This window comes from Erinaceus europaeus, chromosome 19 (genome assembly GCF_950295315.1).
Source record: "Erinaceus europaeus chromosome 19, mEriEur2.1, whole genome shotgun sequence".
Lineage (NCBI taxonomy): Eukaryota > Metazoa > Chordata > Mammalia > Eulipotyphla > Erinaceidae > Erinaceus > Erinaceus europaeus.
Window position 1 is genome coordinate 25,343,307 of NC_080180.1, and position 26,221 is coordinate 25,369,527.

Genomic DNA, 26,221 nt, shown 5'->3' on the forward strand with positions numbered 1-26,221 from the left:
AACCATATGTTGTCTGCAGGAATTCCAGCTAACTCAACAAGACAAACATAGACTCAAAGTGAAAGGATGGGAAACTACCATACAAGCCAATGGACGACAAACAAAAGAGTAGGAACAGCTATGCTCATATCTGACATGGTAGACCTTAAAATAAATAAAAATTTAAAAGATAGGAATGAACATTGCTCAGAGAATCAATCATTCAAGAGGACTTAATGGTTATCAACATCTGTGCACCCAAGGAGAGGCCATCTAAATACATCAAACATCTACTGAAAGAGCTACAGCAGTATATTGACAGCAACACAATAATAGTAGGGGACTTCAATACCCCACTGTCTCAACTTGACAGATCATCCAGGCAGAAAATCAATAAAGAAACAAGGAGTTAAATAAAGACATAGATAAACTAGAGCTATTGGACATTTTCAGAGTGAAAATAGTGATTTCACCATTTTCAGCTCATCTTTGATGCAGCTTGAAGAAATCATATTAAGTGAAATAAGTCCGAAACAGAAGGATGAATATGGGATGATCTCATTCACAGACAGAAGTTGAGTAACAATATCAGAAGAGAAAACACTAAGCAGAACTTGGACTGAAGTTGGTGTACTGCACCCAAGTAAAACTCTGGGGTGGGTGGCAGTTCAAGTCCTGGAATAGGATGGCAGAGGACCCATTGGGGGTTGTATTGTTTTGTGGAAAAATGAGAAATGTTATGCTTGTACAAACTACTGTATTTACTGTTGACTGTAAAATATTAATCCCCCAATAAAGAATAAAAAAAAGAAAAAGAAAGAAACCATACTTGGCTATACATTGTATCAAAATATCATTTCATCAAGTCTTAAACTGAAGAAGCATATGAAGCTTAAGATGGAAAACATAAAGAAAATTATATATAGGCCCATTATATAGTATTCAGCATTCTAGTCCAGGAAAAGAACTCTGCTGAGTTCCTCAGATTTTGTGATATGAGTTTGCCTTGGATTCAACTCTTAACACCTGGAGTCAAAAAGATACTCTCTCCACACCTGAACTCTCTAGAGGTGTTTGTCTTTCCCTTGAAGGTAATTCTAAGGCAACTCCAAAATTACTAAAATCATGAATTGACTTTGCTGCTGGGTTCCTCTTTCTTATAGTGTTTAATCAGCATTTCCCCAGTGTCCCCAGGCATTTCCTGTACAAGTGCTGCTGACTTTTTTACTTCCTAACAGGCAGCCCTCATTTTCTCTCTCTGGCTCACTATGCCAACTTTCCAAGGAGCTCTATAGACTCCAGTTTTTGTAGCCTCCTCCCAGCCCAGCCATCTGGATGCCACATGGGCATTCTACCCATCCCCCAGTCCTGGAATTCCTTATTGAGGGAAGGCATAGGCTTGCCAGTCTTATCATTCTGACTCCTTTTTCTTTTCCACCCTCTTTCCTAGTTCTAAGCCACTGATTGTGTTTCTTCCAGAGTTCATTTTACAGCTGCTGAGAGATTTACATCTTGTATTGCTTGTTTTCTTTTATGTGTTTTGCCCCTGTGTCCCTGTTTACTTAAGGATTCCACTGTCACCCAGCACATCTCATTTTTATGCCCTTAGTGTCATGCCTGGGAGATTGAGTGATCACTCATCTTCCATGTTAACTAAAAACAGACATGGGGGGGGGGGGACTTAGATTTTTGTGTAAGTTTATTTAAAGACACGAACAATAATAGTCCCAGGTTTGATCCCTGGCTGCTCTGGTTATTAGTGTGCTGGTCAAAAAAAGAAAATAGAATCAATCTGAGGGCTCCAGTTCAGCACATCTTTAATGACTTTATCATAATCTTTAATGAATAGCATTTCTTAGCTTATTGTGTCCTTGCTCTTCCAGAGAATAAGGAGGTATGGAAGGTGTGGCCTTTTCACAGAATCAGACCAGTTGAGTTCCAATTTTTTGACTTACACATATGTGCAAGAAAGATGGTGATTTTGTACTGACTCTTGTTAATCTCAAGAATTGAGCTCAAGACCTAAAGACATTTTACTCCCACCAAAATCATTACCCAGAACAGTGAAAGATGTAAGCTTGCCCCCCCCACACCCTGAAAAAAGGATTCAGTGGTAATTTAAAAACTGAAGCCTCAGACTTAGACTGAGATTATCTCTTAGACTAAGATTGTCAATCTTAGACTAAGATTGTCTTCCTTTTAAGCAATGTTGCTTTCATCTTATTTTCTTAATCTTAGAATAAGCAATCCAGAATATTGAAATAACCATGGAGGAACATCATACTGTTAGAGGACTTTGTTTCAGACTGGGCCATGTGAAGTCTTAGACAGTTTAGAACTTTCAGCTTCTTCCTGCTTCCCTTCTCTACCCCAGTCCAGTAGGATTCAGTCTTGTCCAAATTATGTGTTTCCTTAACTACAGACACTGGTCAGTTGTAACAGAGTGTGTGCCTATGGAAGGGAGGAACTTTTTTTTTTCATGTATATAAAATTTAAACTATTAGAAAGACATGAGTTAGGAGTCATGCAAAAGAATATTAAGGTGCAAAGAAAGCTCTTGGAAACCCATGAGGGCCGTGGAGAGAGGTAGAAAAGGTGTGGAGGGGAGGAACTTGATCAAAGGAGTTCATTGTCATGAAAATGGATATTCTCCCAGGGCCTATAACATTATTGTGGGTTATCAGTCTGAGGATTTATACATTCCAGAACGTCTCTAAAGAAAATCCTTAAGGAAGTGACTTTCAGAAAAAAAGTATCCTAGAGAAGAAAGTTCCTGGATTTCATTAAACTAGAACCTGACAATGGGCACTATTTGTCTTCCCTGATTTAGGCAGCAGGGAAATCCTACACTTTGGACATCTACTTTGTAATCCAAGTTGAACCAAAAACCCAGCTGAGCAAGACCTTTTGCCTTTAATCTACCTTGAGACATAGAAAGTAACTCTATCCTCCTTATTGTCCTGCCCAATACCAATTTTCTCCTTTCTGCTAAGTACTTACTATATGTTTCTTTTTTCTCACTCATGACAATATGTTTCTTGCATTACTACATTGGCTCCCTCTAAAACTGGGAAGGAAAATAGATTGTACTGCAGCAGACATGAGGTAAAAAATGTAGACTCTTCTTCCCAGTGGGTCAGTAGAAATGCAACACACACACACACACACACACACACACACACACACACACCCCTCTCACTCTCACTGCCTACTCTGGGGATTTGTCGCACCTGAGAATTAGTATCCAGGGCTTCCTATTTGCACATTTATGATCATTAACAAACAACACTGGGGGAGGGGTCAGGCAGTAGAGCAGTGGGTTAAGCGCGCATGATGCAAAGCACAAGGACCGGCATAAGGATCCTGGTTCAAGCCCCTGGCTGCCCACCTGCAGCAGGGTCGCTTCATAAGTGGTGAAGAGGGTCTACAGGTATCTATCTTTCCCCTCTGTCCTCCCCATCTCTCTCGATTTCCCTCTGTCCTAGCCAACAACAATGAAAGCAATAACAACAACAACAATAAACAAGGGCAACAAAAGGGGAAAATGGCCTTCAGAAACAGTGGATTCGAGTGCAGGCACCGTGCCTCAGCAATAACCCTGGAGGCAAAAAAAAAAAAAAAAAGAACACTGTGGATACATATGGAGGTAGTACAGTGTGGTGGAAAAGTAGTGACATAGGTATTGAGAAGTTTGAATTCTTACATAAAAAATAGTTTACATGTATTGGGCATACTAGGTGCTAGGTTCAATTTTAAGCATTTTACATAAATGTTCATTATTATTATTATTATTATTATTATTATCCTCTTGTACATATGTAGAAGATGAAGCCTAGAGTAGTTAAGTTATTTAACCATGGTCATAAAAGACTGAGAAGTGAAATCAGCATTTAGGTCTTATTTCTAAGCTTCCAAGTTTCATCTCTTTTAATGCCACATGTGGTCCTAGATAGCACATTAATGTGTTATCCTGGAAAAATCATTTTAACTTTTTGGCTCTTCTGTGAACTATATAACATGGGGGAGTTCATGTGGATAACTTCTGGTAACATTTCTACTTTTAATGATCTGTATAAAGAAAGGACAGCTACATTGTTTTGTTTCATTTTGGTATGGGGAATGAACTCAGGGCCTTAAACATGTGTGATACCACTTTGCTGCATCCCCAGTCCAACTTTACTATTAAATTTTCAGAGAAATAAGGAATACAGAGAGAAAGAGAGACAGAGAGAGAGAGAGAGAGAGAGAGGGAGAGAGGGAGAGAGAGAGAAATGCATGCCAAAACATAGCCCTACCACTAATAGAGTTCCCTTCATACCCCTTGTCCTTACTACTCCCAAGGACAAGTGGTCCTAAATTCTCCTAAGCTTCAACTCCAGATGCTCACACATGGTAAGGCATATATATCCTTACTCACTGAGATATCTCACTGACCTCTGTTTTATTCCATGTGAAAGCAACATGTGAGAATTTAAGCTAAAATTTGATCAGTTTGATTCAGCAGCTGTACTACTGTGTACAAAGCAATGGAGTGGCCACCAAGGAGGATAGAAAGATACATTAAAGTTAATAATTTGTTGCTGCCATTAGTTTTAGATGAACTTCATAGTTTAGTCGTTTTGAGATTTTTTTTTAAGAGTAAATTCTATTACAGTTAAAGAGGAATCAAATTGAAAAAGCAGCCGTTATTTAGATGAATTCTGAGACAAGCAGTAGGTCTCACATTATATCATTTTTGTAACATTTTCTTTTAAAGTATAACTTATCATTGGAAGAGTCTAGTCACACTCATTTGCTTTTATGTGAAGGGGCTGCTGTGAGGTTAGTTTTTATGGTTCTGATAGGCTCAAGGGATTCTTTAAAAAAAAAAAAAAGGATGTGGGGGTAGGACAGTAGTGCAGAGGGTTAAGAACACGTGGCTCGAGCGCAAGGACTGGTGTAAAAGATCCCGGTTCCAGCCCCAGGCTCCCCACCTGCAGGGGGGTCGCTTCACAGGCGGTGAAGCAGGTCTGCAGGTGTCTATCTTTCTCTCCCACTCTCAGTCTTCCCCTCCTTTCTCCATTCCTCTCTCTCCTATCCAACAACGATGACATCAGCAACAACAACAGTAAAACAATAAGGGCAACAAAAGGAAAAATAAATAGTAATAATAAACAAAATTAAAAAATAGAATGTAGCTACTTTAGAAGTCACTTAGACTGAAACAGTATCATTAGTACCTGAAATATCTATTAGTAACTTTAAAAGGCAAATTCAAAGAAGAGGGAGGGCTTTACTGAGTAGTGGCTAGATGCTGAAAAATCAGATTTCTGTTTCTGACAAGCTAGATCTGACATCTAGTTTGATCAAGACATTTAAGGTGGAAATTTTTGAGCCCCTGGCTCCCCACCTGCAGTGGAGTCCCTTCACACTCGGTGAAGCAGGTCTGCAGGTGTCTACCTTTCTCTCCCCCTCTCTGTCTTCCCCTCCTCTCTATTTCTCTGTCCTAACAACAACAACAATAATAACTGCAACAATAATAACAAGGGCAACATAAGGGAAAATAAATAAATTTTTTTAATATTTTTTTAAAAAAAAAGGTGGACATCTTGGCTGAGGTAGGAAAAAAAAAAAGTTATCCAGAACTAGAAAACCATCTAAGAAATTACATTGCAAGTAATTTAAATTACATTGCAAGTAATGCCTTGACACCAGCAGAGTTATGTTCTTAGATATCAGATTAATGCTCACCATACTCAGCAGACTATAAGCTGTTAAATCAGCCATTTTACATAATGCTATATTTCCAGTCAAACGACAAGTGTCTGACACATAATAGCTGTTCTATAATTATCTACCAGTGCTTGCTTTACTGCTTACTTCTTAAAATCCACCTCTTCCCACTTTGCCAAGATCCAGTCAGCTACCTTGAAGAGTAAGTTATTTGGCTCTAGTTATTGGTTCTTTCCCCCCCCCCCTCCAGGGTTATTGCTGGGCTCGGTGCCTGCACCATGAATCCACTGCTCCTGGAGGCCATTTCCCCCCCCTTTGTTGCCCTTGTTGTTGTAGCCTTGTTGTGGTTATTATTACCATTGTTGATGTTGTTCGTTGTTGGATAGGACAGAGAGAAATGGAGAGAGGAGGGGAAGACAGAGAGTGGGAGAGAAAGATAGACACCTGCAGACCTGCTTCACCGCCTGTGAAACGACTACCCTGCAGGTGGGGAGCCGGGGGCTCGAACCAGGATCCTTACACCAGTCCTTGGACTTTGCGCCACGTGCGCTTAACCCACTGCACCACCGCCCGACCCCCTAGTTATTGGTTCTTAGAGTATACCAAATCTTTTAAAACGTGTATATAATAACTCATTAATGAGCTGTAAAATGAGTTCAGTGGGTTATGATCAACATGCAAAAACAGAAGAGGAAAGAACAGGGTTAGCAGGATGCAATGTGCATAATAAATAATATCCGTATTATAAACATGTAGACTCAAAACTTTGAATTGTATGTTTTCTTAACATTTTGCTCTCTGTGTCCTGTCCTCATAAAGTGAAAGCACCTCAGGCACTTTTTTTTAATCTGATTTTATTATCTTTATTTATTGGATAGAGACAGCTAGAAATTGAGAAGGAAGGGGATCATAGAGAGGGAGACAGACAGAGAGACACCTGCAGTCCTACTTCACCACTTGTGAAGCTTTTGCACTGTAGGTGGGGACTAGAGGTTGAACCTGGGTCCTTATGCACTGTAACATGTACGCTCAACCAGATGCACCACCACCCAGCCCCTCTCAGCCACTATTTTTATAACAGGCCCTAGCCTCCCTCTCTATAGAAGTTTCAGAATTTAATATATTTTGACTTTATACTTCTGTGGGCTCCCAGAGTATGAGGAATAACTGGAACATAGTCTTCCTAGAGTCAGCCTATGGTGTCTCAATCTGTGAGTACCCCCTGTGTGGGTAGCCTGGCTGAGGAGAAATTCAGAAATCCCTCCTGAGCTCTGACCTTCAGGATCACTGCATGCTCACTGACTCACTGGGTTGAGGGTTTTTTTGTTGTTGTTGTTTGTGTGTGTATGTGTTGTTGTTGTTGTTGTTTGAATTTTATTTATTTATTAATGAGAAAGATAGAAGGAGAGAAAGAACCAGACATCATTCTGTTGCATGTACTGCTGGGGATTGAACTCAGGACCTCATGCCCAAGAATCTGATGCTCCATCCACTGCGCCACCTCCCAGACCATCACTGGGTTGAGTTGGGGAAAATCCAGGCACAGTCACCAAAGTCACCTAGCCCTGGCCCTGCTACTGAGCAACCACCACTCAGCCCTGTTCTCTTAACCAAAAGCATTTCAGGCAAAGTGCCAGATCATGAAACTTGGCCCATTTGAAGTGGTGAGCCAGCTCCCCTAAAACTGTCACTCTACATCTGGTGGCACTTCTGCTGTCATTGCTTCATATAGAGTTCATGTCCTTTTCCTTTGGAATCTGTACACACAAATTCCATTTTAGACTGCATTTTTTTAACAGTTGGTCTCAGAAGTATCTGTGCAGTGGCCAGGGGGTGCCAGCCCTGGTGGAAGGAGATATGTACCCTTGAAAATTAGATTCTTTTTTGGAAAACTGCTGACACAGGCTAATTAGCAAAGGTTTAAATGGCCTGTTTCTCTCTGTTGATAGGTTCAGCCTTGGGATAGGGCTGAAATTAGTTCTCTCCACCTGGCAGAGACTTGCTTTCCTCTTTTATTTTTCTTTTTTCTCTGCTTTCATATGAAAAGGATAATTCTGTGCCTGTCAAGTAATACAGCTTTGTGATCCGGAAGGTGGCACAGTCGATAAGGCATTGGGCTCTATCTGTAAAGTTGGTTGGCACAGTGAAGGTCTGGTGACAACAACAAAAGACCCTTTTATCGGTGTTCTAATAGGCAAACCCATGCAAAAGCAGGAAATATACTGATCAAAGACAAATGGCCACACTAGTATCCCAGCAGCCCAGACCACATAGCCTTTTATTTCTTTGCATTCACTTCTCTATCCTCCCTAAGATGAGGTTTTGGGTCCTTACAGACTAGGGGAGACAAAGTTGTGTATTTCAGTTCTGTTGTACAATGTCATTCTTTGTTGGCAAAGGAGGCATCCCTACCCATTTTGTAAGCACACAGCTGGCAGGAATTGTTGCAATCACAGTGCCTTCCGATCAGTCCCGCCCTAGCTAGCAGGCAGAGTGGGGACCTCATGAAACACACTCTGATGGTGACTGTGGTGAGTTTCAAAATACACGATTTCTCATCTAAATACACTATTACATTTCCTTTGCCAACCGGTATTGGTAACTGACACATCTAAATTTAGGCATTTTTTTTTCCAGGCAGAGATTACTATGCAAACGTTTAAGAAAGGGGAAAAAAAAAACTTTGCCCAAAGTAATTTTCCCTTGACTTCTATTTGGTTTCCTGTAATGTTTAGATGACTCATTTTCTTCCAAGTAATTTTAAAGAAAAGAGATGCAGGCTATATGATAGCACACAAAGACTGCTCTGTAAATATCTTTTTCTTCCTTGCCTAGAAGCCCATAGCTTTTTTTATAGAAAATGGAAAAGCCTCTTCAGTCTTCATTATCATGCTCTCTGCCTCAGCAGGTTTTGTTGTCTCCAAGAATAAATGTCCTCCTTGTCTTTGGGTAGGGCCCTCTTGTTGCTTACCAGTCCTGACAAGCCTTTTGCAATGGCAGTGGCCAACAGGAAAGCCCTCCCTCTGGGGTTCTGGGGCCATTCTTGCCTCCAGAGGCACACAGTTTTAAGGTTTCTGAAAAAACAAATGGGTGACCTTTTATCCTTTGTGAAAGGAGAGGGATTTGCTCTTTTCTTCTTCTCTCCTATGTCAAAATTGCTCTGGATTGCTGGGCTTTCTAACTGGGGTGGCTATGCATCTATTCCTAGCCTAGCCCTCAGTCAGAGGGAGCAGTAAGTCAGAATTGCTTCAGCAGCCTGTTCAAACAAACAGGGATAACAGTAGAGCCAGTCCTTTTCCAGCTAATCAGTACATGAAAGGAAACATCTGCCTAGGCTTAATTGCTATTTTATTGGTTTTACCACCCTTTCCCCTGGGGAAGGGGGAGACTAAGTCATTTAAAGTCATGTGTAAGCAGGGAGCTTTCTCCTTTAACCTCTGCCTTTTTTTCTCTCTCTCTCTCAATAGAACAGAGAAATTGAGTGGAGAGGGGTATACAGGGAGAGGAAGGAAAGACACCTGTGGCATTGCTTCACCACTTTTGAAGCTTCAGGTGGGGACTGGGGGCTTGAACCTAGGTCCTTGTGCATGGTAATGTGTGTTTCAAACAATATAAGGAGAGAACGAGAGGCTGGGAGGGGAAATTGGCCAGAGGGCAGGGTGTTTGGAAGTGATACTTGTGATACTTTGGAAGTGATACTTCCTGGCTCTGCTGCTGATTCTAGGGAAGGTTGATGGGTCATTTTGTTTTACTTCACCTCCTCAAATTTCTACTGCCTTGATGAAACTCAGTTCTCTTCCCAAATGATATCACTTAATAGGTGGAACTTAGGAAACCAGGACAGTTATAAAGAAACAAAAATTGATGTCAGTGGGGTCAAAGTAAAAAAAAAAAAAGAAAAGAAAAAAAGAAACAAGGATAGTAAGGGAAAACATAATGTGAAACTTGGACTAGGTGTCATATATTGCACCAAAGCAAAGGACTCTAGGGGAGGAGTGTCATGGAACCCTGGTGTATGATGGGGGAAAAGGACCTAGGTTGGGGCAGTGAGTATCTTGCAGTCAGCTAGACACCTATCATGGAGAGAGGAGAGGTTGTATTTACGTGTCAACAAAGTAAACCACCCCCCCCCAATAATTCAAATATATTCAAAGAAGTTGATCTGTTAGATCCTAGATGAGAGGCATTCCTTTTTGTGGTTTCTTCCAAAGATTGAGGACACTGGATGACAGACTTCTGGGAATGGGTGAATTTAAGACTGCTAAGCTACCCCAAAAGCTATCTATTTATAGAGCTTGGTACCTGAGCAGAACTTGCTCATTTTCTTCTTCATGGAGCCATATATTGAAGTGGGTGGTGTTTGAATCTAGGATAGACTCAGAACCAGGTAAAAGATCATCAAAAATACTATATAATGGTATAAGTTGGAAAAGACCTTAGGAATGTTTTAGCCAAAAATTTTTATTTTATGGGAAAAAATCGGAGGCGCTAAAAGATTAATGAAGTTGGTCAAAGTTAACCTTCTTTATGGTAGAGGAATTAGTAAGAGGAGAATCTTATGCTTGCTTATTCATGGCTTCTTCTAGCCCTTACCCAGAACCTGGTGTAGAAACTCATGTTCACTCATGATAAAAGTCACATGTAAGTTATATTCCATAACGAATTATTTGGCAGTACATAAAAGATTGATTGTGTTTGTTTGTTTGTTGTTTTTTTGACCAGAATACTGCTAAGTTCTGGCTTATGGTGGTGCTGGAGATTGAACCTGGGACTTCAGAGCCTCAGGCTTGAAAGGCTTTTGCATAACCATTATGCTGTCTCCCCAGCTCAAAAGATTGATTTAAAATGTAAAATGCATAATTCCAACTCATTAGAACCAAGATCTGAAAATTATGATAAGATACCATGTCAAATTGTCAAGACAAAAAGTTTGTGAGGGACCAGGTGGTGGCACACCTGATTAAGTGCACACATTACTATGAGCAAGGACCTGGGTTCAAGCCCCTGCTCCCTGGGTAAGCTTCATAAGCAGTGAAACACTGCAGGTGTTTGTCTTTCTACCTCTCTATGTCCTTCCCGCCCTCTTAATTTCTCTGTGTCTTATCAAATGAAGAAGAGAAAGAAGAAAAAAGAGAGAGGCAAAAATGGCTACCAGGAGCAGTGGATTTGTCATGCAGGCACCAAGCCCCAGCAATAACTCGGTTGGCAAAAATAAATAGATAAAGATATAAAGAATTAGTGAGATAGCATTTTTAGAAGCTTTTGGTGTTACTTCATTTTTTAATTTTTTTTATTGTTTATTTTCCCTTTTGTTGCCTGTCTTATCAAATGAAGAAGAGAAAGAAGAAAAAAAGAGAGAAAAAAATGGCCACCAGGAGCAGTGGATTCATCATGCAGGCACCAAGCCCCAGCAATAACTCTATTGGCAAAAAGAAAGAAGGAAAAGAAAGAAAGAAAGAAAGAAAGAAAGAAAGAAAGAAAGAAAGAAAGAAAGGAAGAAAGGAAGAGAGAGAAAGAAAGAAAGAAAGAAAGGAAGAGTGAGATAGCATTTTTAGAAGCTTTTGGTGTTATTTTATTTTTTAATTTTTTTATTATTTATTTTCCCTTTTGTTGCCCTTATTGTTTTGTTGTTGTTGTAGTTATTGTTGTTGTTGTAGTTATTGTTGTTGGATAGGACAGAGAGAAATGGACAGAGAAGGGGAAAACAGAGAGGGAGGAGAGAAAGAGAAACACCAGCAGACCTGCTTCACAGCTTGTGAAGTAACTCCCCTGCAGGTGGGGATCCAGGACTTGAACCGGGATCCTTACACAGGTCCTTGCACTTTGTGCCATGTGCACTTAACCTGCTGTGCTACTGCCCAACCCCCTGGTTTTTAAATGGATTTCTCAAGGTAATTGAATGGTACAAATAAGTAGTCTTGAACTCAGCAATGTTACTTCTAGGAAAAACTAATAAAAGGTGTGCATGAAATTTTTTACAAAGTAACACAACATATTTAATCATCAAAACCTATAAAGAGGGAGCCAGGCAGTAGTGCATCAGGTTAAGTACACATAGTGCAAAGTGCAAGGTCTGGCTCAAGGATACAGGTTTGAACCCCTGGCTCCCCACCTTTGCAGGCAAGGAGAGCACTCGCTTTGCAATCCGTGAAACAGGTCTGCAGGTGTCTTTCTCTCCCCCTCTGACTTCCCCTTCTCTATTACCTGCTGTGCTATCAACAACAGCAGTGGAAAAAATAGCCTCAAGGAACAGTGGACGTGTAATGCAGGCACTGAGCCCCAATGATAGCCCTGGAGGCAAAAACAAAACAAAAAAAGCCCTATAAGGAATTAAAAGCCTAAGAATAGAAACTATATCAACATATAATAAACGTTGGGGGGGAGTAAAGGTCCTGGAAAAGGATAACAGAGGACCTAGTGGGGGTCGTATTGTTATGTAGAAAACTGAGAAACATTATGCATGTACAAACTATTGTATTTACTGTCATCTATAAAACACTAATCTCCCAATAAAGAATTTTTAAAAGAACATATAATAAATGTTATAGAAGAATAATATAGTGGGGAAAATGTTTACAGCGTACATCAAAGTGAATAAGTTACAAGTTGTATATGCAATCCCAATGTTGTAAATATCTTAGGGAGAGAAAGCATTAAAAAATACACACAAAGTTGTGATCTCACTTCTTTTTTAAAAAGCAAGATATTAAAAATTATGCAAAACCTCTTTCTTTGCTTGGGAGCTGAGCTGCGCCAGGAGACAGTATTATACTTTCTATTAGAAAACATTTCTGGTTTCTGGTTTTTGTCAAAAAGAATTCAAAGAAGCTAACAAAATTAAAAGAATACTTTCCCTCAGCACTGAACTAAACTCAATGGTGTCAATCAGTTTTAGCTCCTGATCTTGTGGATTTGGCATAAGACATTCATTTTAGAGAGCATGGCTGTTCTTTCCTTCCTGTCTCCTCATTCTCTATCTCTGCTACTCTCTGTGTAATTAGATTCCAGTAGCTAGGTGACATCAGAAAAGAACCTGAGAACAACCTCTGTTTAGGACAAATCATTAGAGACCCTTTGTATATACTATCAGGATTGAGTGCCATTAGCTAATCTTGCAGCCAGCTATTATTGAGGTGTCACTGTTCTGGCAATTAGGGGTAGAAATAGAACAACTAAAAGATGTTAAGTTCCTTTCCTCCTTGAAGGTTCCAGTTAAGTACTGTGAAGTCCTTGGAAGTTTATAACTTACCTCATTCTATTTCACATCTTACTTTTCTCCAGAATTATCTGAGAACCTATAGTATTCTAGAAAGTTCTTCCCACCTAATGATACTTGCAAGAAAGATATAGCTTGCAGACCTGTTCTTTGGGGACCAGTTGAAAAATCAAAGGCTACAGCCCATTTCCCCTGCATTATTATTGCTTTTGCTAGATTGCAGAAGGAGCACATTTCATTTTATTAAAACTCTTTGAGTAATCTGACCATAATTGGATATGATAAGAATGGTTATCTGATTTGCTGAGTTAAATAATGGACCTTAATTGAGTCTGTGTTATTTGTAGAGCCAGTGCTACTCTTGCATTTGTTGCCCCTTTCTCCCTCCTTCTGTCTCCCAATTAACCTTCATTCCTCTTGCCTTGCAGAGTAAAGAAGTCGGCCAGCAGCTCCAAGATGATTTGATGAAGGTCCTGAATGAGCTCTACTCGGTAAATCAGATGCATTGTTGGCTCTTTAACAAGCAGAGGGAAGCAGAGTTTGGCAGTTTGTGGTTATAGTCACATCAGCAACAGAACTAGGCTGAGGTTGAAGACCATGCAGGGTGTCCCCTCTGGGGGTGACTCCACCTATCTCTCTTTTATTATTTTTTTTCATCTTATTTCCAGGCCTCTGTGAGCAAAACAAACCCACTTTCTCAAAATAAAATTGATCCTCAACTGCATGAGAGACTAGTAATGCCTAGGTCAGATGACCCATCTCCACTCCATAAGCCAGAGACCCCAAAACTATTAATATCTGCATGTTGGAAAAAATTTATTGTCCAAGGATTTGCACTAGCTCTTGGATTGATCTTCTGGTTTGAGATTACAGCAGGTGCTCTTGAGTGAAGCACAGGGTCCTAAACATGAGGACCTGGTTTGGGCAGAGAGCACTGCATCTGCTTCCTGGGGTTTTATAAAGGCAAAACCCCAGTGAAGAGTCAGAGTTTGGGCTTGGAGATGAAAACAGTCTGTTCTGAAATGAATGACTGACTTAAGGCATGTGATACCTGTGGCTAGTACGTGTTTCTTCGTGCGCAGGGAGTTGTTAGTGGTCGTTTTTCTCCCAACCATATTCCATTAGTTATAATTAAAACACAAATACACACCAAGGAAATAGCTGCTACTAAAGAAGGAATGTTTCAGTTGTGTCATTCAAGTCTTTTCAGGCCCCCTGTTCCAGCTGGGCCTTTGTGTCATTCTCCAGGGTTGCCTCATCCTGTTTTGAAGGTGAAGTTGGTTTCCTGTGTTTACTTACTTATTCACTGAATTTTTTCTTTCTTTTTCAATTGATAGGAAGACAGATATGTATTACAGATATTTGGGGGTCATATTCTTGATCCAGAAGCCTAGGTGTGTCCATTTTGTCATAGCAACTGGTAAGCAAGTAAATTGGGTAATCATCAGACATGACTCCAATGATATTTAGTCTGTTTGAATTTTCTGTTCTGTGGTCTTTTGCTCTGAAGCCAAGATAATAGATAGATGGTACCCTTTGGTTCATATCCCAAGTTTTCACTTCTTTCAAATGAAGGTAAAAGTTTTTAAAGATAAAAGCATGTTGACTTAACCCATCTTTTAAAAAAAGATCTCTTTAAAAAAAAAATCTATTAGTGATTTAATAATGATTAACAAGATTGTAAGATAACAGGGGTACAATTCCAAACAATTTCCTCCACCAGAATTCTGTGTACCATTCCCTCCATTGGAAATTTCCCTATTCTTTATCCCTCTAGGAATATGGACCAAAATTCTTTATGGGATGCAGAAAGTGGAATGTCTGGTTTCTGTAATTGCTTCACTGTTGGACATGGACATTGACAGGTCGATCCACATCTCCAGTCTGTTTCTGTCTTTCGCTAATGGGGTAGGGCTCTGGAGAGGTGAGACTTCAGGAAACATTGGTGATGTCAGTGCCCAGAGAAGTCAGGATGCATCATGGCAGGGCTAGCAACTGGTGGCTGAAAGGCACTAAGATATAAAGCAGGACAAAATGTTTAATAAACAGGAACTCAGAGGTAGGAATAGAGCTGAAATCAGGGGTCTTCATGTGGGAAGAAGCTAGGATTTCTATTTTAGATATGTCCCAAGAGGCCCATGACTTCAGTTAATTTTTCCTTAGCCTGATAGTCATTTAAAGAACTCAAGACATTCAATCTATTTCCCCTGATATATTGAATAAATTGGTGATTTTAATAGGAGTACAGTTTAATGCCATTCCCACCACCAAAGGTCTGTGTCCCTACCCTCATACCCCTACAATGGACCTGAAAATCTATCCTTCCCCCAGTCTCTCCCTTTGGTGCAATACTCCATACCCAGTCTAAAGAGCATCTTCTAGGCACCAAGAAGAGCTACAACTCCTTTTTCCTGATAGAGAACTCACTAAGATAGAGCATGGTATATGTGGTCATTATTCCTTTCATTTCCCCACAGCCATCTTCCTGGGAATTCCCAACAAACACCAAAGCAGCTAAACTTCAGTATGCTCATCTGTAATGAGACAGACCAGCAGAGGAAGAATAGTGCTGTGCAATTGTTTAGCTTCCTCAGAGTCCTAGATCTCATAATATAGTATGATTTTTTAAAATATTTTATTTTATTTATTCCCTTTTGTTGCCCTTGTTGTTTTATTGTTGTAGTTATTATTGTTGTTGTTGTCGTTGTTGGATAGGACAGAGAGAAATGGAGAGAGGAGGGGAAGACAGAGAGGAGGAGAGAAAGATAGACACCTGCAGACCTGCTTCACCGCCTGTGAAGCGACTCCCCTGCAGGTGGGGAGCCGGGGTTCGAACCTGGATCCTTATGCCGGTCTTTGTGCTTTGCGCCACCTGCGCTTAGCCCGCTGCGCTACAGCCCGACTCCCATGATTTTTTTTTTTTAAGTGAATTCATGTTGCCATTTAGAAGAAAACCTTGGAACTTGCTGCTCTAGGTTGAAGAAGACTGACGTCTCTAGATAATCCAGCATGGCCTGTGCTTTACTCACCACAAGCATTGCAGAGCATGAGCCCTCACTTGCTTGAATACTTAGAATTGGCTGGGACTCATGTTCTCTTCATGGATTGAATGTCCAAGGCTAAAACAAAAATTTGATACTTAGTTCAAGTAGATATAAAAGTGAAAACATAAATCAGGAAACGTGAAAGTTCCAGTGAAGACAAGATGTAGTGACCTCCAGCAGGGTTTTCCCCCTCTCCCCCAAGGGGACACATGGTATTATCTGCTGACATTTTTTATTGTTGTTGTTCTCAAAACTGGGATGGAGATGGTGGTGATGCTTCAAGCCAGGTCACATCTAAACTCCTTTAATGTATAAGCAACTCCTCTTCCCAACAAATAATATTTGGCCCAGAATATCATTAATACCAAGATTGAGAAACGCTGATATAGTGCCTGGAGTCTCCTGATTTAAGCAACCCAGATGCAAACCTGTTTACCACTAACTATTATGAGCCTGAAAAGAGGCTCCAAAGCTCTATGCTTACTCTATACACTGATCTTTCCACTTTTGGGAGTGGGAGGAGAGACTGTCTCTCTTGAACCATCAGATTATATATAATTAAGAATCAAATGAGATTCTGTAAGCTATGAAAAAATTTAGACTAGAATTACTTCTGGAGGGTGAGATAAGCAAAGGACTGGTCTAAATAAGGCATGGCATCATAGTAGCTTATTATCCTAGTTTGCTTCAGGCTGAAGGGTCACCTGATGCATGAAACTCTTGGTGAGCCCAGCAAGCCCCTGGGTGTGGTACTGACTTCATAAGCAGGAATTTAGGATTATTGTGAAGCTACAACAGTATGTACTCACAGAGAAATTATGAAGCAAGGAAGATTTCCTATACGATGTCTCCTTTGTTTACTCTTTGGCAGGGCAGACAGGGGCCTCTTGTTTCAATAACCCTGTAGGCAACAGGAAGAAGAAACAAGGGACCTACCATATTCAGTCCTCTTTTTGCTTTTCTTCTACTCCTGATGCCCACAAACACTTCTTTGAGGGGAGACTGGCTACCCAAGTCTTGACTTAGTAGTTTTGAATCTTGTTAATCCAAAGGACAGGGCCCAGGTGTTCCCAAATAAAAATTTCTTTGGGCAAGAGGCCTAGACTCTCACCATAAGTGGCCAGCTGCACCCTATCTACCTTCCTCTTTTCTGCTTGAAGAGCCTTTGATTTCCCTTTCTTGGCATTCCACCCCAGGCACCACTTCCCACAGCTGCTGTTCAAAAAGCAATCCCAATGAGCATTCTTCTCGATGTGTTTTTCCCCCCCGCATAATGAGCTGGATAGTTTGTAGGCCACAGCAGAAGTGCTTTTCATTTTCTGACTGATGCTCCAGGAATGTCTTTGAAGTCAGAGCACACTGCTTCCCAAACAACTCTGGCATTCCTTGCCTCAGTTGTACTGAGAAACTATATCTAGAAAAGTCTGGCAAAGTAGAAGTATTTGTGGAGGCACTGAAACAACAAGGGTTGACTGAGTCAAGGAAACCCTAGAATTGGAAAGAAAGAGGTGTTATGGCCCCAGGGGTTTTATACCTCTGTATTCCCCTGAATATATGTAGCGCAGCTACTGTCTGCTTACAGAGCCTCTTCAGACTGTTTGTACCTGCTTTCCTGGAACAAAATAATTTCCCCAACTTTTCTTGCCAATTTGTCTCCAGTATTATGTACTAAAATACAAAAACAATTAATAGATGGTCCAGAACTCAAGAAAAAAATTAAAAATATATATATCTTTTATAATATACATATATATATATATATATATATATATATATATATATATATATAATTATTTTCCCAGAGCACTGCTTAGCTTTAGCTTATGGTGGTGCCAGGGACTGAACCTGATACACTGGAACCTCTAATGTGAGTGTCTTTTTCATAATTTTTATGCTATCTTCCCAGCCCATCAAGACATTTAGTTTTTTTAAATTTTTATAGTATCTTTATTTTTTGGATAAAGATAGCCAGAAGATACAGAGAGACATCTGCAACCCTACTTCACCAGTCATGAAGCTTTCCCTGTGCAGGTGGAGACCAGGGTCTTAAACCTGGGTCCTTGCGTCTTGTAACATACATGCTCAACCAAGTGAGCACATAAATTCCTCTAAATTTATCTCATTTTGGTCTTCTTAGCCTTGGTCTTCTTCCTTAAACATGAAGAAACCTTTAGCTACCTACTCTTTTACCCCAAAACCATTTTACTGTAAGAGGAGGTTAGTGGTTTTAATACAGTTGTTGATATATGATAGGGGTCTACAAAGCACTCTAGCCCCCCAGTTTAAGTCCTTTACCACCACCATGCACCAGGACCCCAAACACTTTCTCTACCTCCTCCCTACCCCTACCTCCCCCAAGTTCTTTGCTTTAGTTCAATACATCATACTCAAAGTTTCACTCTGTGTTTTCCCTTTCTATCCTTGTTCAACAGATAGCTAATGAACTTGTTAGATATATATTACTCGGCTATTTAAAATGATAAAAACATCACTCTTTCGCAGAACCAACATTTCCTTTCGTTGATCTTTTGTATGGTTTTCTTATTCTCAATGTTATTTATTTCTACCCTAACTTTAGTGATTTCTATCCTTCTGGTTGCTTTAAGGTTCCTTTGTTCTTCTTCTTCTAAGTCTTTAAGATGTGCAATCAGGCTGTTTATTTGTGCTTTTTCTTGTTTCCTAATGTGTGCTTGTATAGCTATGAACTTCCCTCTCAATACTGCCTTAGCTGTGTCCCAAATATTTTGATAGCTTGTGTCTTCATTTTCATTGATGTCTGGAAACATTTTGATTTCTTCCTTGATTTCCTCTTTGACCCAGAGGTTGTTAAGAAGTGTACTTTGAGCCTCCACATTTTGGGACTATTACTAATCTTTTGTTGATTGTTAAGTGTAAGTTTAGTTCCACTGTGGTCTGAGAATATGCTTGGGATGATTTCAGTGCTCTTGAACTTGCTAATGCTGTCTTTGTGGCCTAACATATGGTCTGTCCTTGAGAATGACCCATGTGGATTTGAGTAAAATTTGTATTCCACTTTCTTGGGATGAATGACTCTGAAAATGTCCAATAGTTCTAGTTTATCTATCTCTTCATTTAGCTCCCTTATGTCTTTATTGATTTTCTGCCTGGATGATCTATCAAGTTGAGAGAGTGGGGTGTTGAAGTCCCCTACCATGACTGTGTTGCTGTTAATATATTGCTGTAGCTCTTTCAGTAGAAGTTTGATGTATTTAGATGGCTTCTCATTGGGTGCATAGATGTTAATAATTGTTAAGTCCTCTTGATTGACTGATCCTCTGAGCATTAAGTAGTGTCCATTCCTATCTTTTTTAATTTTATCTATTTTAAAATCTGTTGTGTCAGATATGAGAATAGCTGTTCCTGCCCTTTTTTTGTGGGCCATTGGCTTGTATGATAGTTTTCCATCCTTTCACTTTAAGTCTGTGTTTGTCTTGTTGAGTTAGGTGGGTTTCCTTAGACAGCATATTGTTGGGTTGTGTTTTCTGATCCATCTTCCTACTCTGTGTCTTTTAATAGGTGAATTCAGGCCATTGACATTTATTGATATCAAAGATTGAAGATATTTTAATGCCATTCTTATAGAGTTTTAGAATGTTCTGATGTATGTCCTATTTATGATAGTCTGACTGTTTACAGAAGACCTTTCAGAACTTCTTTCAGGGCAGTCTTGGTGATAGTTGATTCCTTCAACTTTTGCTTGTCTGAGGTTTTGATGCCTCCATCTAGTCTGAATGACAGTCTAGCAGGATACAGTATTCTTGGTTGAAAGCCTTTCTCATTGAGCACTCGATAGATATCTTGCCATTCTCTTCTGGCCTGTAGTGTTTGTATGGAGAAGTCTGCTGCTAATCTTATGGGTTTTCCTTTGTAGGTGACTCTTTGTTTTTTTCTTGCAGACTTCAGAATTCTTTCTTTATTCTTATTCCTTTCCATTCTAAATATGATGTGTCTTGGTGTCTTTAAGTCTGGGTTAATTCTGTTTGGGTCCCTCTGGGTTTCTTGAATCTTTATGTCTTTGATATTGTCTAGACTAGAGAAGTTTTCAGCTATTATGGCCTAAAGAATGTTTTCTTCCTCTCCCTCTCTTTCTTTTTCTGGTAAGCCAATAATGCATATATTGTTTCTTTTGAAGTCATCCCATAGGTCTCTGTTGTTGTTTTCAGCATCTCTTAATCTCTTTTTATATCTCTTCTTTTTCAGTTGTGTCTAATTCATCCTCGATCTTGCTAATTCTGTCTTTGGCCTCATTGATTCTATTCTCTCTGCCCTCTACTGTTTTCTGGAGTTCACCTATTTTGTTACCCTGTTCTGATGCTGTTTTAGCTTGTTCAGCTAGTTGTGTTCTTAGTTCAGCTATTTCAGCTTTCAGCTCTCTAATAACCTTGAGATAGTGTTTTCTTCCAGAATCTTATTTGTTGTTCCTGTATTTCTGACTACAATTCTTTCAAACTCTTTACTCACTCCTGTGATTATTTCCTTAGCGAATGTTTGGATGTTGAACTCGTTATTTTGTGCTTCACCCTTTGGGGGGCTTTTAGCTGGACTATTTTCCTGGTTAGTTTCTCCAATATTTCTTCTTGTTGGTTTACCTATTTTATATATTATGTTATGAGTTCCCTCCCTTAGTACTTTTCAAATTACTGATCACTGTTTCCTGGATTGACTTGTGTCTAAGTAAGGTAATTAAAGGGTTCACAGTGGTGGAAGTTAACAGTTGTTTCAATAGTATTTTAATCCCTGAGTTGGAGCTCAGTGATTTAAAAGCCTCTTTTTTTTTTTCTTCTCTCTAGGAAGCCTGAGGGTTTCTAAACTATAAGTAGGCTTCTTAGCTTAATCACTGACTCCTGACCAAGAGATAAGGCAGGGTGTGACAGAGATAGTCCATTGGTTCTGCAAAGAGACTTTCATAGCCCCACAGCTATGCCATGGAGGTATAGGTCTTCTCCTGAGTTTCCTGGTTAGATCTCTGTCCCCTGGTATCCCTCCCTGCCACTGCTCCAGACTCTGAGGGCAGTAGCAGTGGAGACCCAGAGTTGCACTTGGTGAGTCTCAGGGGAGTCCTCTCCTCCCTTCAGTTGTCCCCTTGTTGGTGAAACAGACTGGAGGTGGTGTCTCAACTGATAAACATCAGGACTGTTACCAGCCACTTAGTCTCTCCCTAGGTTCCTCTCTGTCACCAGCCAGGTGTGTTTGCACTCACCTGTGATTTGGTGGGTTCCTAGTCCTGTCTTGTTGTGGTCCCAGGTGGTCTCCTTTGGTATTCCTAGTTGATCTGGGAGAGGAGAGGAAAGGAGAGGGGAGGGGAGGGGAAGGGAGAGGAACAGATCTTCTGCTGCTCTTGGCCCAGCCTCAGGAAGTCTTGTAATTACTCTTCTAACAGGAAGATTCTTTAAGCTCTTTAGAGGAAAGAAGTAAAGTTGAGTTTTATTACTTAATTTATTGACACTATTCTCTTGAGCTCTCTTGTTTTTGATTTATAGTGCTCCCTCTGTACTTACCATGTATCTTCATGAAAAAGAAACAATTTTCTTCAGTCATTCACTGTCAAACTGTTAATTCAAACTTAAATTTCTTGGTCACATACATTTGAATGGAGATAAAAAGAAGTTTCCTACTTGTCCTTTTCCAGTCAGAATAACAGATACCCGTTTTTCACTTCTTAGTGGGAACCTAGAGGAGCATTTCAAATACAGAAATATTTTTTATTTTTGTTATTGTTGTTGACTTAATGTGATAGAACAGTGAGAAATTGACTGGGGGGTGGCAGAGACTATTGCTTCACTACCAGTAAAGCTTCCCCTTTGCAGGTGGAGACTAGGAACTTGAACCCCTCATGTCTTTTTGTATGTGGTAACATGTACATTCAACAAGGTGAACTACCTGACCCCATTTAGAAAAGTTTTTATGTTGATTATTAAAGATACTAAGTATAGTAGAGTCAGTTTTATAGTTATGGGAAATGATATCAGGTTCACAATAAGTTGAAGCTGATTTAAACATTCTGCATCTACAATAAGAAGTTATTTACAGAAGCCAGACCTTCCACCTTCTGTACCCCATAATGATCCTGGGTTCATACTCCCAGAGAGATAAAGAATAGGAAAGCTTTTCTTTTGGGGGCCGGGGTGGGTGGGATAGGGAGTTCTGGTGGTGGGAATTCTGTAGAATTCTACCCCTCTTATCCCATGGTCTTGTCAATATCTTCATTTTATAAATTAAAAAAAATTTTTAAAGAATTTATTTATACTAGCTTATTCTGATTTTTGTCTGTGTCGTAATAATTGACTTTTTAGGTAGTGATTTAATATTGATTTTCAAAATTATAACAGGGGTGTAATTCCACACCTTTCAAACCACCAGATTTCTTTCCTTTTTTTTTTTTTTCGCACCACCAGATTTCTGTCTCCATTCCCTCTATTGGAAACTGAAATATATTTTATTCTTTTTTTTTATTCTAGTACAGAATTACATGTCGACAGGGGTTTGAATCCACACCATTCCCACCACAAGAGTTCTGAATCTTCACTCTCCCCACTGCAGTCCACCACAGTTCCCCTAAATTTTTAGACATGAGCCAACCATCTACTCTACAACTATCTGACATTTATACATACTTGTCCCCTTCCTTTTCTGATTCAATCCTCTCTTTCCCTCTAAACCATTCATGACATCATCACTACTTCCATATGTCCCTCTCCTTTTCCTTCTCTCTCTCTGGGTGCTGATGGAGCTGGAGTACAGAGTCCTCTTATTTTCATCCTAATACTTCTTCCCTGCTGAGAGTATGGATATATATATATTTTTAATTTCTTTATCAGGGAATTAATGTTTTACAGTCAACAGTAAATAGAATAGTTTTTACATGCATAACATTTCTCAGTTTTCCACATAACGACACAACTCCCACTAGGTCCTCTGTCAACCTTTTCCAGGACCTGTACTCTCCACCCCACGTCCCCCAGAGTCTTTTACTTTGGTTCTTCTTCTTCTAGCGTTTGCCCTTCTTCCGTAGCCAGTCAACAGCATCAGGTTGAGCCTGATGTAAAGTTTCGAGACCTCCTTTGAATCTGGAGAGGTGGTAGTCGTTGACTATGTGGGTCATAGTCTGTCTGGAGCCGCAGGGGCAGTTCGGGTCGTCTCTGGCTCCCCAACGATGGAACATAGCGGCGCACTGGCCATGGCCTGTTTGATAGCGATTGAGGAGGGCCCAATCATAACGTGCTAGGTCAAAGCCAGGTTGATGCTTGCAGGGATCTGTGATGAGGTGTTTGTTCTTTACCTCAGCTGACTGCCAGCTCTGTTTCCAAGAGACTGGAACAGAGAAGTTCAGTGTAGGCGTAGGGGACCAGATTGGGTGACGAGATGTCAAGCGTTGGACAGGGTGGGCGAAGATATCCACGTATATTGCCAGGTCCAGTCGAGCGTAGACGTGGGAAATGAACTTAGATGATGCCGCACCCCGACGAATATCTGGCGGGGCGATGTTGCTAAGAACTGGCAGCCATGGAACCGGGATGGAACGGATGGTTCCAGAAATTATCCTCATGGAGGAATAAAATTTGGAATCGACCAAGTGGACATGGGGGCTACGGAACCATACTGGGGCACAGTATTCTGCAGTGGAATAGCATAATGCCAGAGATGATGATCGAAGTGTGGAAGCGCTCGCGCCCCATGAGGAGCTGGCCAGTCTTGCAATGATGTTATTCCTCGCGCCCACCTTTGCTGCAGTTTTTATGAGATGTTTGTGAAATGACAGAGTGCGATTGAGAGTAACGCAGCTTGGCGATAGGAGAATCCGGCATGAAGCCCAGCCAGTCTATCTTGGCGTTACTCTCGATCCTCATAGGGCGCGAGCATAGGCTGCTCTGCAGGCTGTGCTGCTCTTTCCAGGCTTTCTAACTAGTCCCAGAAGAGTTTGCTCTTGCTTTTGAGAACAGTGGTACTTTTCCTGTCTGCCTGGTATTGTTAGATGAGTAAGACAGAGAAGTCACTTGGTCAATAAAAGAATGGTAATAAAAGAATTAAATAATACATGATGAAGGACTTGATGTTGACTCATTTCAAATACTGCTTTCCTGTGCTCTGGGTGGTCTTTAATTTATAGTACTTGCTGAACAAACACAAATTTTCCCCTTTAGAGAATGAGGGTATTACTTTGTAGGGGAGAGGTCCAGCTGAGTGTGTTAGTCTGTAAAGAAGAAAGTTGACCCTATTGGCTTGACCTCTGGGGCTGGGGGTGGGGCATGTCTTGCAGGTCATGAAGACATATCACATGTATAATGCCGACAGCATCAGTGCTCAGAGCAAGCTAAAGGAAGCGGAGAAGCAGGAGGAGAAGCAGATTGGTAAATCTGTAAAGCAAGAAGACCGACAGACCCCACGCTCTCCTGATTCTACAGCCATTGTCCGCATTGAGGAGAAGCATGTCCGGAGGAGCTCAGTGAAGAAGATTGAGAAGATGAAGGAGAAGGTTTGTGTATCCTGGCAACTGTAGGGAGTGGGGAGAACTCTAAGGAAGTCAGGACTGATAGGACTTCCATAGTAGGTACTGTGAAGTGCAGAACAGGAAACTCTGGCTTCCTTTTGCGCCTAGTGACCAAAAGTAAATCCTTGCTTTCTGCCCTGAAGGATATTTAGACATTGCAAGAATTTGAATGTGGGCTTCTAAGTCTTTAACCTGTAGCAGATAAATAGACAACAGTGGTCAACTATTCCAGGCATAAGAGGAGGACAGTAGACCTAGAGTTTGGTGTCAGATGTTAGGTGTTTGGGGACAGACTCCTTCAGGGTAGTACTGCTAGAATGGGGAATGGTATTGGCAGATAGCACCAAAGTGGGGCATACATCTAAAGTAGGGACCCTCACTAACTTTTCCTGAATTGATCTATATTATCCCATTGAATCTCATTAAACAGAATTAGAACCCAATTTAAGAAAGGTGCATATAGGGAGGAACTGCATGATTGTGGTTCTTGAATGTACTGTACTTTCATCACTTAGAGAATAATCTAACCTTTAAAAAGAAAAGTGGGGAGCGGGGCGGTAGCACAGCGGGTTAAGCGCAGGTGGCGCAAAGCACAAGGACCGGCGTAAGGATCCCGGTTCGAGTCCCCGGCTCCCCACCTGCAGGGGAGTCACTTCACAGGCGGTGAAGCAGGTCTGCAGGTATCTGTCTTTCTCTCCCCCTCTCTGTCTTCCCCTCCTTTCTCCATTTCTCTCTGTCCTGTCCAACAACGACGACATCAATAACAACAACAATAACTACAATACAACAAGTACAACAGAAGGGAATAAATAAATAAATATTAAAAAAAAGTGAACTTGAATTTCTTTTCCCTTTTCAGCGCCAAGCCAAATACACAGAGAACAAACTGAAGGCCATTAAAGCCCGGAATGAGTACTTACTGGCTTTGGAGGCAACCAATGCATCTGTCTTCAAGTACTACATCCACGATCTGTCTGACCTTATCGATGTAAGTACCTAAAGTCAGGGACCAAGGGCACTTCTGTCCTGGTTTCAGAACTCTGACCAGTGCTATTGCTCAAGACTCTCAAAGCTTTTTTTTTTTTTAATATTTATTTATTTATTTTCCCTTTTGTTGCCTTTTTATTATTATTATTGTTGTGGTGGTGGTGGTTACTATTGTTGTTGATGCTGTCGTTGTTAGATAGGACAGAGAGAAATGGAGAGAAGAGAGGAAGACAAAGGGAGAAAGAAAGACACCTGCAGACCTGCTTCACCACCTGTGAAGCAACTTCCCCTGCAGGTGGGGAGCCAGAGGCTCGAACCAGGATCCTTACATAGGTCTTTGCACTTCGAAGCATTTAAAAAATTTTTAAAGGTAGTTGTCATATCAGGAACTTTCCAGGTACTTGGTGAAGCACTTACTACTTTATCTCATTCAGTCCTCAGTAGAACCCCAAGACAAAGGCAATGTTATCTTCTTACTTTTTTTTTCCAGAATGTTTAGATAATTTAAATCAGTTAATAAGTAACAGAAGCAGACACCTAAGTCTGATTACCAAATTGCTCATAACCTATAGGTTTGTTTTGTTTTTTGTCTCTCAGGAAATAATCCCTGAGATCAGTTACTTGCACACAGAAGTGAGTGGTGAGAGCTAAAGATTTAGAATACCATGCTATGTATTAAAAAGAAGTCTGCCTTCCTTCCTCACTCACTTTCTTGCTTATTAGAAGAGAGAGAGGAATAAGGTGGCATAATTGTGACATAAGGTAGTACCAGGG

At 40.5% G+C, this 26,221-nt stretch overlaps 1 protein-coding gene across 13 annotated transcripts in view; it reads left to right on the plus strand.

Moving 5' to 3' along the window:
- The window catches only part of SRGAP2 (SLIT-ROBO Rho GTPase activating protein 2), a 290,047-nt gene that overhangs the window by 197,009 nt on the left and 66,817 nt on the right, over positions 1–26,221 (plus strand). For all 13 annotated transcript variants that reach the window (XM_060178745.1, XM_007523113.3, XM_060178749.1 and 10 more), the window contains 3 exons: positions 13,336–13,398; positions 24,230–24,445; positions 25,320–25,448. In XM_060178745.1, coding sequence (XP_060034728.1) covers positions 13,336–13,398; positions 24,230–24,445; positions 25,320–25,448 — 408 coding nt within the window. The remainder of the gene's footprint in view (positions 1–13,335; positions 13,399–24,229; positions 24,446–25,319; positions 25,449–26,221) is intronic.